General features: G+C 31.3%; 1 protein-coding gene across 9 annotated transcripts in view; it reads left to right on the top strand.

Moving 5' to 3' along the window:
• LOC118187517 (mitogen-activated protein kinase kinase kinase kinase 5-like) overlaps positions 1-16,958 on the top strand; it is a 170,604-nt gene that overhangs the window by 101,674 nt on the left and 51,972 nt on the right. For 3 of the 9 annotated variants that reach the window (XM_085809409.1, XM_085809407.1, XM_085809415.1), the window contains 3 exons: positions 5,358-5,396; positions 8,645-8,698; positions 8,890-8,935. In XM_085809409.1, coding sequence (XP_085665535.1) covers positions 5,358-5,396; positions 8,645-8,698; positions 8,890-8,935 — 139 coding nt within the window. The remainder of the gene's footprint in view (positions 1-5,357; positions 5,397-8,644; positions 8,699-8,889; positions 8,936-16,958) is intronic. The other 6 variants (XM_085809411.1, XM_085809408.1, XM_085809413.1 and 3 more) reach the window with 3 other exon arrangements.

Below are 16,958 nucleotides of genomic sequence, written 5' to 3'. Positions count from 1 at the left end.
CTTCATTCCGTTAATTTAAAATACTGCTTAGAACCTTGATACTGAGACATGCTATTCTGAACTGCTTGAGCATATTAGTAAGACTGCTATATTTCTCTTATTTTCAAAAATTAGTTTGCATGTATCTCTGAATTGTAATTAAGGAATGGCTTTGAAACATGATACATTCATAAGTTTATTCCTTCAGATGTAGTTGGCTTAGTTGCTACTCTCAGTTTTTGTCAGTTAAAGTGAAATCATATTGTCCCTGTGGCCATGATTAATAATCTATGTATGCATAAACTTTCTACAGAACATTCATTGTTATGCAAATTATCACAGACATTTTTATGTAAGTTTGTGATTTTAATATTTAAAAATGGTGCTTATGAAATAGCTTGTATAATATATGTATCTTAGATTTATTGTATGGTCTTATGGAGTTAACACCCAATATCATAGAATTAATGTGAAGTAAATGGTTGTTTGGGATTAAATTCTTACTGAGGGAAAAATGTAACCTAGAGATCCTAGGCCTAGAGATCACAGTCTCCAGAGAAGTGATCTCTAGGCCATTCAGGGAATTTTGAAGTGACCGAAGACAAGAAAATCCGAGAGAGCGAGGTCTAATGAATTTGGGGGATACACAGAACATCTTGTGTCATTTATTGGGTCATATGAAAAGTTCTGCAGTTTTTGATGATAAATGCAAATGAAGCAATATAAAAATATTGGGAACTTCATTTGATTCACATAAACATAAATTTATTTTATGATTTTTTCTCATCTCTGAGGCAGTTGGAAAATTCCTTTTTTTAGAAATGTCATTAGGTTTTATTTGTAAAAATGTTATTGATGTGCTGCTTTACAGTCTCCAGAGAAGTGATCTCTAGGCCATTCAGGGAGCCATTCAAGAAAATCCGAGAAAGCAAGGTCTAATGAATTTGGGGGATACACAAAACATCTCTTCTGCACTCAATAAGTTTTTGTTTGACATTAATTAAAATATGAAGTTAAACATGTCATGATAGAAGATATCACCTCAAGGATTGGTCAATTCTGGGTACTTTGCTTCAATTTTGGTTTTTGAAACATCCAGTTGGGAACAGTAGTTTTCCAAATTTAATGTCTGATTTGGTGGCAGCAGTTTGTGGTTATTTTCTGTATAATCCTATCATACACGAAGCAGTTTCTGGGGGATGCAGTCCCCCTCTCAATGTTGTTGAAGTTCTTTTAGCATTATTCATGATCTTTTTCCAGTAGAATTTTTGTATAATATCCATTTCTCATATCCAGTAATGAGCTGTTTCAAAAATAGGAGCTTCTTTTTTTTTCAGCAACAAACTGTATGCCAAAACTTGAGCAAGCATATTCTCCTGTCTTAAAGTATGGGTATCCATACATCATAGCAGTTTAAATGCCCAGTCTTCTTCAGATTATCATATACTTCTGTCTGAAAGTTCTTGAAATGTATAACTTGATTTTTCAGCAAGAGCTTCTTTTACAGTGGCTTAAATTAACTTAACCGCTTCCCTTACAAATTTTTTTTAGAAAAATTGCAAAAAATCATCACATTTTTTTTATTATTATTAAATACAACAAAACAAAACAAATCAAAATATGTAGGTTTTAAGTTGAATTTTTTGAAGGTGTAAAAGCATTTAATTTTAATATTAGTTTACTATCCCGAGTTATCTCGGGCAAACAAAAAAGTTAAATATTAATCTTTGTATGATAGTTTTTGAAACGAGGGACAACACAGAGTGATAACCTGACATTCTACACTGATATCTGTTCTCTTTTCTTACTGGCTTACCAATGGAATCTCTTTCATGGGAGCACAGAGTACACTGTCTTGTTGGATTTGATTTCTTTTCCACCTCTTCATAATCACTATCTGAAAAATCATTGCTTTCGCTGTCTTGCATCAATGTCATTATTTTATTTTTTTTCAACGCATGCATCCTTCTTTATACATTACTAATCCACAAGCCAATGTATACTATACAATAGGGAAACACGTGACCAGTCCCTCCAAAAGAACCGCTCAACCAACAAAATTTGACAAACTGCCAATCAAAGCTGAATATTTCCTTTCATTTCCCCCAGTCCGAGTAAAACCGTAATAAAAGAAATCGTACTAACAAATTCTGCTTCGGCCGAGTTTTCTCGGGATAATAATTAACTGCAATATATACGAACCCGAGATAACTCAGGATAATCAGGAAAGCAGTTAAAGTGGATGGTGATTTAGAGGGATACTGAAATATCCATGCTTAAACTTCTCAAAACAAAAATTGTGTCATCAGGAACAGCACTTTTTCCATAGATAACAGAAATTTAATGGGAGATCTGATTATCACTTTTTTTAATGGAGGAGCATGATATGATGAACTTTTGAGTCCTTCATTCTTAGCAAAATTCTTCATTCACTGAAACAAAAAATATGCCACAACTCGTGTTGGAATCATGCAACATAAGTGGAATAAACCATGTTTATAAAGTCTATTTCAGTCAAGGGTCTCCCGTATCAGCAGTAACAAAATAATTAGAAAAAAAGAACATTTTTATTTGAAAAACTGCAAAACTTTTTGGATGACCCCAGTTCATTCATAGCATTGTTGTGTATGTCAGATGTTGTATTTCATAAAATGCATTAAGTTAATAAGAATATATAATTATCAAATTTCACAGAAAGTTAATTGTGTCATTGTGACCTAGTAGTTATTTAGAATAATAAAAGTTAGTTATGGAAATTTCTGTACATTCACCTGCAGGTATTGCGAATCCTAATGCATAATGTTGTGTTTATGGTTTACTTAGAATTTATCCCCCCCCCATTTAAATGTAACTAAGTGTACTAAGTAAGTGATTCATTGACATTTTTACATTTTCCTGTGACATAACACTAATAGAAACTACAATGCCTTATAGACTTTTATATTGGTTCTTTGTCAGTGTATTTTTTTAAGTTGTCCTTTGAATCTTAACCATAATATCTTTTCACACATGCTTACACCCCTGTACATTTTTTGCATGGTGATAATTTGTCACTAATGATATTTAAAAAATTTCTGATGCTGATATTCCGGATTTCCAGCTGTTTGATATACGAGGGCCATCCAGGAAGTAGATTACGTTTCCGTCTGTGTCCGCTAGGGGCGGGGCTAGCGCGGCCATCTTGGGGTCAGAGCGTTGCGCAGCTCAGTCTGCATCTAGCCGTGCTAGTGAGAGGTTCGTGCTGTGCTCCGTTCAGATACTGTGACGGTTTGAAATGTCTGCGTTAATTGAAAATCCCGCGAGCTGCGAGGTGCGCTCAGTAATAAGGTTTCTGACTGCAAAAAACTGTAAACCGATAGAAATCTATCGGCAGCTTCGTGAAGTGTATGAGGACAACATTATCACTGAAGGTGGAGTGCGTCAGTGGGTCATAAGATTTCAAAATGGCCGAACCAATGTTCACGACGAAGATCGAAGTGGGAGACCCAGCATAGTGACCGCCGAACTTCTCGAAAAAGTCGATGCTAAAGTCCGTGAAAATCGAAATTTCACAATAACGGAACTTTCTTTGAGTTTTCCACAAATTTCGCGAAGTTTGTTGCACGAAATCATCAGCGAAAAGCTTGGTTACCACAAGTTTTGTGCAAGATGGAAGGCAAGAAGAGGTAACGAAGTGGTTGAAGGCGCAGGCGGCCGAATTTTTCGACGAAGGAATTTCCAAGCTCGTACATCGCTACGATAAATGCCTTAATTTGTATGGTGACTATGTAGAAAAGTAGTATTTGAGTGTGGCTTTCATCTGTATATAATAAAATTTGTTTCCTATACTTTGTTTATTTTTTTATTCCAAAACGTAATCTAGTTTCTGGATAGCCCTCGTAAATATTTCTTTTCTTTCTTTTTCCTCCCTTTTTTTTGGGGGGGGAGGGGTAAGTATTAAAATTTTAAGTGACGTGGTAGATAACTTATTTTTTGCTGAGTGGATGGAATTGCTAAGTAGTAATATTTCTTGATGGATTTTATTTGCAGAGGCAGGACAGAATGCATGGATTCTTTATACTTTCTCCCCCCTTATAATTGAATATAAGCCTGTTTTTCTTAGAAAACTCTCCCCTAGGATACCATAGAAACATTTCTCAAAAGCATTGCTTTATCAGATGTTTGGCCTGTGCATGACTGGTCATGTTATCATAATAGTTTTTCCCTATTTTCTATGGATCTGCCATGCCCTCTTGTGTGCAGATCAAGCATGAAATAAATGAAAAGACTAATGCTTATATACAGCCATTTGACTTTAAGATTTAGAAGATACATAAGGAAAAGTGTTGGTTTCTGCAAACAGCATTAAGTCTCCAAAGAGGCATATTTTACCCAGTGAAGTGCAACAATTTCTGTAAAGTTAATAACAGCAAGTTTGTAAATTTTTTGTATTTAAACTACTGTTATGTTTATTAAATTTAAAAGATATTAAGATTGAAACTGATTGCCTTTGCATTTGGATGTTCCAAAGTCTGCTTAGTTTGAGGAGTTTTAAATAGTTTAAAAATTAAAATAGTTTTTTAACCAACATGTAACAGACATGAATTATTTGTAAATTTAGTTGAAAGGCTTAACAGTATTAAATAAATTTTCATATATTTTAAAAGAGTAAGGAAATATTAAGTATGCTTAGTAAGCCTGTCAGTTTAAAAACTGAGTTTTAACTTTTCAGAAAAGTTTGAGAAGCAGTGCTTTGTAATATCTAAGCACAAGTTAATATAGAACGCAGTAAAAACAAATACCAGAAGCTAATAATTTACTTGACTGAATAATCTTGAAATCCTGTAATTAATGAATCATATGTTGAATGATTTTAGTAATAATTTTCATTTGCTATATTAAATCAATCATGTATTTGAAACAGTGGGCTTTAGTTATTTATTTTAGCTGTGTTAAAAGTATATAATTGGAATTCAGCTCGATTCATAGTAAATAGTACCAATTAAAACAAGTAGTATGCAGTGCATGAAATACAGCTTTTCAAGCTTGAAATGCATTTTCATAGTATAATTTGTATAGTTGTTACTGTTATAATTTCCCGTGTTGAAAGTAAAATATAGGTTGAAATATAAAAGCACAACATGAATGGGAGCTTAACTGTAGAAAGTATATTTTGATAGTTCTATGAAATTTCATTTTTGTATGTATTGAATTCTAAACCTTTTTTTTATTATTATGTATGAAAATTGTGCTTTTCTGGCTGCAGAATCCTCTGTCATTTATGTTGCTTATTTCCTCCTTCCTTGAAGTAGAATTATTTCCTTAACTTTTTAAGTGTTGCTAACATTAAAGGAATAGCTTTGCAAGTACAAGCAGCTTAAAGCATTTTATATTCATAGGAGTCTGTTGGAAGTTGTAGATGAAGAACTGTTGCAAAGGTATGCACCTTACTGTCCTTGTTCTTTAGTAGTTTCCATGCTTGCAAACTTTAATTTGCATTTGTAAAAAAAGTAGCATTTATAAATTTACCTGCATGTTTTCCTTCATTTTTATGCATTTTATTTGAATAGAAGAAATATTTAATTTGATAAAAAATAAGCTGAGATTTCAAGTAAAAAAAAGTACTCCTTTATACAGCACCCAAAAAATCCTTTGAAAAACAATTGGCGCCTTTAGGAATAAAGTTTGATTTAGTTTACATTGATCCATTTTTTTAACTTTGTGTGTCATTTACAAAATAGTAAGGATTTTTGAAAAAATGTCTGTCTGAAGAAAAAAGATTATAAAAACTACTGCAGAAATAATTCGTACTGCCTTCCCTATATTATGAATGCTCTGTATCAGTGATATTCAAAATGTGGACAATTTTTGGTGGCTCTCAAAATATTTTGAAGTATTGCTTTGTATGTTGTGTAATGATGCATATTGTGTAATGATGTAGACTTAACTATAGTTGTGAGTATATTTATAATTAGAAATTAAGTTCCAATAATTATATGTGTTTATAACTATTGCATTATGAAATTATTTCTTTCAAGGAATCTTTCTTTTCTTCCTTTCCTTCAGAGCAACCTTATAGGTCATTATGATTTGCAGCCATATGCATGTCAGTTGCAATGTATCATAACTGTATATTGCGGTCACAGAGTTTAAATGCTTGAGGGACATTCCCTATGTTATAAATGACATGTATTGTAATTGTTAGTTTATCAGGCATGTCCCAGGAATATAAAGACTATATGCACCCGAGACCTTTGTTTTAACTCATTTAAAAATCTTGGAGACATAAGATTGTCCACTTTCTTTCTAGGTAGTCCCACTGATTTTGAAATTGATTAAGATTTGATTGCTAAGTTTTCATTTGATACTTGATATTTCTAAAAGTAGCATTATTAAATCCTGCTCTTTTGTTACTGGTGCTAGTCCCTTTTGTAATATTTCTTTACACTGGGGTTGATTTAACACCGTCATGATCACATTATGACTAAGCTAATGTTTTCTGAGAATGTGGTAAGTGCATTCTTATCCTCCCAATAGCTTTACATCTTAGTGAATTTAGTAAATGATTTTGCCATGATATAATCAGCACTGTTCTTTAAATGAACAGTCCACAAGTGCTGGTTAGAAAGTGAAGCATTTATGAAAGTACAACTATTACGCATTTTAACCATACATTGGCATTAGTTTTAAATTAAAGGCTGTATATGTGTGATACTGATCTAACAGATAATAATGCATGTTTTGAAAATGGGCATGTATCAGATTGTGTCTTGAAATGCCTAGAACCTTTTAAGTCAGTGCGAGCTCTCCCTGTTATGCCTAAGTTGAAGTTGTGTTTATCTTAACATTGGTAAAGTGCAATTTATTGAACTGTCTTTGCTTTTTTTTTTTTTAAATGCCTGATATTTTACACAGTAAGAGTTTGTTTTATTTATGCATTTTTTTAAAATGCACATTAGTTTCTTAAGTTGTATTTGACATATTTATTTTTCATTTCTTTAAAATAAATCTGTTTTTTACCTTGTGAAGGGTAGTTTATTCCCTCAAAGGTAAAAAGCATTTTAAATTAACTTTTCTAAACATGAGGTAAAAATTTTGCAGTGTTTCCTAAGGATTATTATATTTTCTAAAATTGCAATATTTTTCAGGTAAATTCTTCTAAAATTTTGGCATTACCTCTCACATAAGTGAAAAGAAATATTGAAAATATGGATTAGACTGTTACTTCTATAATGTATTTTGTCACTGTGTTTATATACGTATATAGAATTCTTTAGTAAAATTACAGTTTTCTTCTTTAACTAAAAATAAATAAATAAAATGATCTTCCTAGCCTCATTCTTCAGTTCTCAATTAAGACTTTTGCAAGATTTTTTTATTAGCTTATATTTTCTTAGATATTATTTTATAGAATAAGTATTAGTAATTAGAGTATGCCTTTTCTTGTTTAAGTAATTTTTTGGCAATATCCTTTAGCCAGAAATGTGGATAGAATGTTGTCTCATTTATTAATGAGATATTTCTGGTTAATTAAGCCCTATCAAAACTAAAATATTTTAGTCCAGCAAGATAGTTCTAATCATCTAGAATTGATTTCAAAACTTAAAAAAATAAAATTGAAGACCAAAGGTTAAAAATGTCAAAGCTGGAAAAGTATTTTAAAAAAAGCAAAGTTGGAAAAAAAAAAAATGGGAATGCCACAGAAACAGATAAGTTAGTTATATTAGACCTGGTGTAGATCATGGATCTTGATGGAAATGTAAAGCATCTTGGGGAAAAAAATTCAAAAAACATACTAATACATAATTCATTCACACTATGAAAAGGTAAAACTAATTTTATAATCTGTTCTTAAATATTGTAACATTTCAGTGTGCTGAAGGCACTTAATGCTCAATGTGAGGAATTTCATTTCTGATTAGAATCCCATTTAAATTGCCTAATACCCCAAGTAATCAGGCAAACAATCTGTTACCACTTATTTTTGCATTTGGGAATTGCTTTTTAAGAATTTCTTCAAATGAATGGCTTTCAGTTGGTGATCCTATTCATCACAGTTAGCGATAATTATATTAATTAGGAAAATGTATAGCTAACAGTTTAGTGAAATTTGGGTGTTTTTTGCTAATTCTCATTGACTGTAAGGAAGCTTTTAATCTGTAGTAAGAAATATGAAATGTAACATAGTTATCTAATATTTCTTCTGTGATTAAGTGTATAAAAGTATTCTATAAATTCATGATAGTTTTCAAAAGCTTCATCATTTTTGTTGTCTTGTGCAATAATTAATTAATGGTTGCTAATTGCATGCAAGGATTTTATGAGCTCACTTTTCATATATCAGTTTTATGTTTAGTAATGTGTTATCCTACTTCTGTGTTATCCAACTTCACAATATTGCTTTTTCCTTTGTTACTACTGTTATTACATGAGTGCTTTTTTTTACACTTGTACATTTTGTGCAGGCATTGCAGAAAGATGAATAGAATCCTTTGTCTAATACTTTGTAACAATAGTTGGTTTGTTATAATTCTTGTGCCTTTTATTAAATGACTCTTCTCTGAGTCAGAAATCGCTGTGCATTACAGTAGCTTTTTCCAGGCTTGCTGTTTATGTTGACTTGAAGCTTGAAATAATTTAATTCTGCTCTCTAACCTTTAACCTTCCTCCCTGTGCTTGCTTACAGGGGACATACAGAGCGCTTAGCTGATTTAGATGATGATTACAAGTATTGTCAGCAGTAAGCATATTTCAGAAATAATTTTGAAAATTTTCTTTTTTTTAATACAACACATTTATTTTATTTATTGCATTTCTTCCTAGCCTAAATAATTTTCTGTATCATATTTATTCCATTCCATGAATCAAAATTTAGTGCACATATGTATCAAAATGATAAATTGATGTTTTTCATTTTTGAAATTGTTATAGAGCTACTTTGCCTGTGGGTATTAATAGCCAGGAATCATCCAAAAGGGTGAGATACTTCCCTTGTTTACATCATATTTCTGTAGTGTGTTGAAGTGTAGTATTTCAAAATATTTAAGATGTGATATTTACATTTTTTTTCTTTGATTATATTAACTGTTTGAGTCCGGCGAAGCGCTATCGCACGTCATTTGTCATATGCCAAAAATACGGCGCGGCGCGATAGCTCTTCTCTTGTTTTGTATCGAGAATGCGAAGACGCTGCTGTTGGTTAGTATGCTTGAAAAAAAATTATTGAAAATTGAAACAAAATTATTGAAATATTCAATTGGTTTCGCATCAGGAGGAGGGGCATGCTTTGGTCCAGGTACTTCAGAAAAGTATTCGATTCGTTCGAAAAAATTGTAGCCATGGGTAAAAACTCATCAATAATATCATCATCAGAGATACTTGCAGTTACTTCATCATCATTACTGCTATCACTAATAACTCGTAATCTCTTAGAACGAATGATGATGTCACTTCCACTATCACTTTCAAGGTCATTACTATACTCTTCATTATCACTTCTCATAACATAGTCACTTTCAAATGAAGAACTTGACATGGGTTATTTCATAAGTATCACTATAACACTTGGTAAAAAAAGAATGAAAACAATTTCCAATTCCTATAAAACAACTGCTACTGATATCACTATAACTGCTCTCAATAATTGCGTAAAGTATACTAACCAACAGCAGTGTCTTCGCATTCTCGATACAAAACAAGAGAAGCATTATCGCGCTGCACCGTATTTTTGGCATACGACATGTGAAGCGCTCGCTGGACTCAAACGATTAAGTTATCCAAATATTTACCTGTTGCTGTATGTAACTATAATATATAAATATTAATAAATTTGAATGAAGTAGACTGAAAATGTAATTTTTAATAACACATGGAAACATAATTATCATTAAACTGGATTCATGTTTACTGGTTTTCACAGATTACCGTGCTTATCCTGCAGAGTACTCCATAGTGCTAGAGCTAAATTCCTCTTCATTTTTCTAACTGAATTTTTTTTTTTTTTTTTTTTTTTTTTTACGAACTCAATATATATACATATATATAAGATTAAGAAGAAAAAAAGAATTTTTCGGGTTGATTAAAATTTTCAGATTTTTGCATCACCCAATTTGATGAAGTAAATAAATAGATAAAAATAAGATAGATATTTGCCTCCACAATCAAATTTGATACATGGTTTGTTAAGTATCAAGGCAGTTATTGCAGAAAACTCTCTTCAAAAATTGCAGTAGCATGTTGACCTGAGATGCTTAATATATTGGCATCTGTACTGTAAAGTAAGACAAACTGACATTTTACATAGGCAGCAAAAATCTGTGTTCATGTATCATGTATTTTCCGCATATCATGTATCATGCAGATCATGTATTTTCCTCTGAATCATCAAAAGAAAAGTTTTAAAAAAAATGGATTCTTGTGTTAAGGTTCATTGTAAAGTATGTCAGTGTTGATCTATAGTTATGAAGCAAACAAAAATCGATGTGCGCTTTTTAATGAATCTCTTAACAAATGAAAGTGAGAGTAAATTCCATTTTTAATGTCATTCTAATTTAAGAACTCTATTTGAACTTTATTTAAGAGTTCTTAGTGTTCTGTCTTCTATTGTTATTTTAATTCTATCTAATTTGAGAACTCTAATTAATCTCTAATAGTGGATAAGCCCACTGAATGCTGGTAGTTCAACTGAGGCTTGAATTCTCACAACTAGCCTGGCTGCATGATTGTTTTCGTGGTTTTTCTCATGTGTAACTCATGCACAAATTTTCTGTAAAAGATCTTCCAAGAAAGCATCAATCTTAACTGTTGTGCTTTGCTGTATTCAACTAAGCAAACATTTCCTTCTGTTAAGTTAGTTGTTTTATGCTTGTAAAGAGGAATTTAAACAAGATTGCAAATGTTTAATCTTTATTTTCATGTTAAATATAACTTAGCAGAATTTCAAAATTTGATGCATTTGCTATTTAACCTTGAAGCCATGGTGTCATTTAAAAGTTATGTTGCTCCTTAGCTGACTGGAAAAGCAGTGTGTTGAAACTGATTGTGTAATAATAATTGGCAAATTTTGCCTTTTATATTATCATTGTATTTCGAGAGATTAGCAGTCTCCAAGAGCAAGTAATTCATACTGAAAATAGTGTTTAGTTTTGATAACATGTCTTAGAGTATGCATGAGCTAAAATATTCATAGAAGGGGAATTTTAACAATTTCTTGTGTGAAGCTTGAATAGTCTGACTTCTAGATCAGTGGCTCCTACAGATCCCCAGGGGTCCTTATGACCATTGAGAGAAACTGTAACAAATTAAAATAAATTTGAGGGTGCGTGGACAATGTTGGGAGGGCATGAATGGTTTAATAGTATGAACTAAAGTAATTGTGACCCTCTTTCATTATTGTGAAAGTTAAACTAAATAGCAATAAATAAACTTGAAGCAATTTATGTCATTAGTAAAATAAAACAAAAGGAAATAAATTGGAAGTAATTTTTATATCATGAGTGAAGTAATACAAATTGTACCTTTTTTTACAGATAGAAGAAAAAATATAGACAGCATAGACTTTAAATATTTAAAACACGGCTGTAGTCTATCAGCACGATATCGTATTTTACCTGTGTGTTTTCTGTGCAATAAAATTTATCAAATGAATCAATGAAGCATAAGAAACATTTGAGAAACAAGTCCATAGTGACAAGAAAGATAAAGATTTATCTCTTTTAAAACGATCAAGGGGAAAAATTGAAAACTCAGTTTTTGCGACAACAACTAAGAGGGATGGCAGTGGACTACATTCTTCTTATAACATTTTTTTACTGATTGCAAAGTCAGAAAGCCACACATAGTTAATGAACTTATTTTACCAGCTGTAAATGAAGTAATATGCACTGTGCTGTGTAAATCAGTTTTGATATTATAAGTAAACTTCCAATGCGTAATAATACAGTACAAAAAAAGACTGGCAGAATGGATCAATTTATAGAAAATTCTTTATGGGATTACTTAAAAAGTCTGAATTCTCTGTATAGCTTGATGAGTTAACTTTGCCAGGAAACAAAACTTTACTTTTAGCTTATGAAAGATTTGTAAGAGAAGAAGAAAAAATTTCCCAAGAACCATTATTTATCAAAGTGTTTGGAAACTCAAATGAAAGGAAAAACAATGCTTAATTAATGAAAAAGATTTTTTGATGTAAAAACTATGCTGAGTAATAGCGTCTTCATTGTTTCTGATAGTGCACCAGCAATGGTAGGATGACACTGAAGCTTTCTGGCATACTTGACACAAGCTATAACGATTGTATTATCTGTAATTCATCGTCAACATTTATTTGCCAAAAATCTTGGAGAATGCTTGCATGGCTCATTAGTTTATGTCATTAAACTAGTTAATAAAATCAAAAGGATTAAGTAAGAGATTATTTATTTCACTTTGGTTGGAAAATGTTGATTAGTTGATTAGTTTACTACTTATTTCAGAAGTTCCTTAGCTATCTAAGTCCATGTTTAGATTGATTTTTATGCAGTCTTTGATTCAGTGTTGCAATTCCTGGAAATGAAAGGTAATGGTATGCTGCTCACTCTAATTCAAAAAATGACATAGCTTATATGACTGACTAATTTGCCAAATTTAGTGAAAGCAATTTTTTCAGGTGATCAATTAAACATAATAAAAACTATATAATATTCTGTGCATGTGTTGCAAAATTTTTCATATACAAACCAAATTCGGAGAGAAGAGAATGCTCTGTTTCCAAATCCTTCAAAATTACAAAAACGAGGTGCAAATTTGCTTGCTTATTATCAACACGTAGCCAGCTCTTCATTCTGACCCCAGCCAATGATTTAAAAACATTCCTCTCTTGGTTATTCAGGATTGAGTGTTGAGCCCTTTTGCAAGTAGTTTTGCAACTAATACAGGGGAAATTTATTGAATTATTCACAAATAAGCAGCTGACGGCAATGTTTGAACAAGGATATTACAAATGTTAATTAAAAAACAGATACCAGATTTATATCCTGCATTATGGGTCACTTTAGAAAAGCTATTGATTGCTTGCCCAAAATTTTCTATTTAATAGAACAGGGATTTAGTGCAGTTATGAACCTCATCAGAAAATGGAGAATTATGAATGTTACTAACAAACACAGAACTGAACATAAATAATTTCGTATCATCTCATCAGGGGTTCACCAATCACATGAAGGGGGAAAAAATGTGTTTTTATATTTTAAAACAAGTTATAAATTCAATAAATGTTACTTTTAATATCAAAATGTTTTATTTATATTTTTATTTTTACATCACCATTAACCATTTAAAACATCAAAGTTAAATTTATAATTTTTCTTTTATGCACCTATATAGTTATTTTGCTGGGGGGTTCATGGTCATGTGTTTGCTCTAAGAAGGGGTCCAAGGGCATTATAAGTTTTGGAACCACTGATCTAGATCAACCATTTATCCACTTATTGATTATAACTGTTGTAAGTTGGTTATTAATATTATTAGTGTTCTAAGTCTATATTGTAAGTTCGCTGTTGTTATTGTTGCATTGTTAAGGCATAATTATTATTGTAGGTTTGACTGTGTTTTTGAGTATTTTTTTTTTATCTTCCCATTAATTAATTTGATGCCAGTTTCTTCAAAGAATGAATTACAAGATATAGGCGAATTTAACTATGATTTTGTTCCCTAAATTGAGAACATGAGATGAAGGGACTTCGATGTGTATGAAATGTTACATCAGTTCTTGTGCAATTCTTTGTTAATTATATGCTTATTTTTATGTGTGTGTTATGTTCATTTAGTCCATGCAGCTATATGCATATTTGTTTTCACTGAATATATCTGAATACTGTTTGGAGATATGCAAAAATTTGGAAAATCTTACTAACAAAAAAAGTTAGATGTATCAGAAATAAATGAAATCCATGTAGCTACTAACCTATTTTATAGTTTACTACCACATACCTGCCAACTTTTACGAATTTTTCGTAATTTTTACGAAAATGCGTTTCTCTTTACGATTTTACGATCGTAATTCATTTTTTATGATTTTTTTCCTTTTTCAAGTGTTTTTAGTGATTTTTGTCAAAATTTTAGAATTTTTCACCAATTGTATCGTGTTTTACCGCCAACTACCGACTACTTCGAATCCAGTAACCTGTGGTTTCTCCCAACTCGCCCCTTAACCAGCCAATCCAGTGCGCTGAACTTGTTTATCCCACTCTTTTCTTTGTGGGCGCCAGATTATTTTTTTCACGTTCGCTTCAGCAGCAAGGGAATTACTCAGCTCAAACTCAGCGAGCGTGGATTGTCGCAATCTCATTATTCCACACAGTAATGCTGAGTGCGAGAGAGTCTTCAGTGTTGTGAAGAAAAACAAAACTATGTTTCGTTCTTCAATTTCACCAAAAACTCTAGAAAACATTTTAATTGCTAAATGTTATGAGGAAACTAATTGTTATGACAGGAAATTTTCCAAAGAATTTTTGCCAAAACATGCACTCTAAAAAGCCAAAAAATGCACTCTAAATTCATTGCAATAATTTTTTTGCGTAACATTAAGTTCTTGTTTTATGTTTCGGAATAAATTTTTTAGTTACTACTTAATTGAGATTTACTAATGTAAGTACAATTTTCTTTTTTCTATTTGTATAAGTTGTTATTTTTTTAATATCAAAGCATGATATTAATTCTTCGTGTTCTTCTGAATTTTGGAGAAATCTTCTGAATTTGGGGGAGAAATCTGAATATTTATCTTTAGAGGTTGGCAGGTATACTACCATAAAACAAACCCAAACCTCTTACAAAAAGTTGAAATTTGCCAAGATGTTACATTGGCTAGTTCACATCACATGCTTTGCCTTAATTAAAACCAACCAGGCCAAGCTATTAGCCAGCACATATTTGGAAGACTTGATATGATGTAAGTCTTACAAGCATTCTCCTAGAATGCTAGATCATCTTCCCTTAACCCTCTAATGCCCACTACAAGAAATTTCCAAACAAAAAATTATTTGTTAGTTAAAAGTTTTTTTTAGGTCAAATAAAACAAACATGGCGAAAAATTGTGAAAAAAAAATTTTTAAAATGTTTTTTTAATGATTAAGGTAAAAATCAAGTGATTTTCAAAATTTTCAAACACCATTTTCTTTCTTTCTTTTTTTCTTTTCTTTTCTTTTCTTTTTTTTTTTTTTTTAAAGATTTCGTTTAGTTTATGTACAGTTATTTGCAAATTATGAACTCTAAAACAGTTTCTGTCCTTGTTAAAACAAAGATATTTTTCACATTTATCACATTTAACCTGAGTAAATATTCCTTTAGGGCATATGTGATATCTTTGCTGTATGGAATTATTACACTGGCCAGTAATGCACACCATCAGTTCTTTGATTCTAAAAGTAATAAATAATTGAAAACCAATTATTTAAGGTTACAATATTTATATTTACAGCTATGATATCTGCGTTCTTTACAGATGCTACAGAATAATCAATGGATCCTCTGCCTTCTTTTTTCAATTCCTTCTCGTTCTTTAATTTAATTTCATTAGCCTGTTTTCTCTCAACCTCCCAACAAATCCTATATTTTTTTTGATAATTCATATACTAATGGGATTCCAGAGAAAAAATTATCCACAAAGATAGTAGTTTTTGTTGGGTTATTTAGAGTGCTGCATACTGCATCATAACACCTGCTCCTAGACCTAATGCGTAGGCAGTTTGATCTCAATAGTAACCTTCAGATTTTCATGTGTAAACATCAAAATTGTAACAAATGCCTGATTGTCCACACCGGGCCGACATTTTTAAACCCTGTTTGCTATGAGGTTTTTTAGGCGTATATTGTTTGATATGGATTGTCCCACGAAATGGAATCATTATTTCATCAATAGACTGCTTGGTCTCACCTGGAATGGATAGCATGTTTTCTCTAAGTGTAGACAACCATGGTCGCTTTTTCTAGCATTTTTCACTTCTAACATCATCATCAATTTGTAAATTATCCACAATATGCAAAAATCTTAAGATTTTTTCAAATCTGTTTCTAGACATTACTTCTGCAATTGGTTCATCCTTTATTCCCTCTTCTCAATATCCTGTAATAATATGAGGTATATAGACTAGTCCCAATCTGATAATCATTCCTATTACTTGCTCTATTTCATTTGCCGTCACTATAAGAGAAGTTCCTGTTTGTTGATCACTATGCAGATTTGTTTGTTCAACTAAAAATTTTATCATATCTGTTGATATGACAATCTGAAAATATGCATGAGCAGATGGAAGAGCTTCTGTAGGATCAGGAAAGGCATAAGATTAGGTTCTTTTTTCCTCCAGAGAATTTAAAATTTTTATAGCTCGTACGTAGATATACACGTTCTTCAATATTTGATGCATTTTGGTTATTTTCTACGTCTTCATTATGATCTTGGTTTTCATCATCTGAGCTTCCGTCATGGAAGATATCAGATGTTCATGTAGGCATATATTCACCGTCAGAGTAGTCATCAGATATATCGGATAAATCACTTTCCAAATCATTCATATACGCTATGGCATCTTCTAGTTTTTTAAACACATTTCTTCCTCTTACTCTGTGGGAAAAGGAAATTCAAAATTTTATTTAAAATTCCAAAGATTTTATTAAATTATTTTTAAAAATTTCTTTCAATAAATAAAGTACAAATATATTAAAAAGAACTTGAGATTTACAGAGGATTAAATTTATTTTTCAACTTAAATCTCAAAATGAATTTTCCTAGAGACTTTTGTACAGGAAAAATATATCTTAAAATATTTTTTAAATTGAAAAGTATCAAAATTTAAACTAATAAAATTGAAATCCATCAATTGTATGTAAGGATATATTATCTGTAAAATTACAAAGATTAATGTTCATGAACTAATTTCAATGTAAAAACATATTTTCTTCAGAGACCTGCTGTGCTTAGATACACGAATGCCCATGGTGGTAGCAGATTTGCTACCATGATTTTA

The sequence above is a fragment of the Stegodyphus dumicola genome, chromosome X2 (genome assembly GCF_044657685.1).
Source record: "Stegodyphus dumicola isolate Sdum_Otavi_A_Nest chromosome X2, ASM4465768v1".
NCBI classification, from domain to species: Eukaryota; Metazoa; Arthropoda; class Arachnida; order Araneae; family Eresidae; genus Stegodyphus; species Stegodyphus dumicola.
This window is presented reverse-complemented; position numbering and strand designations above follow the sequence as displayed.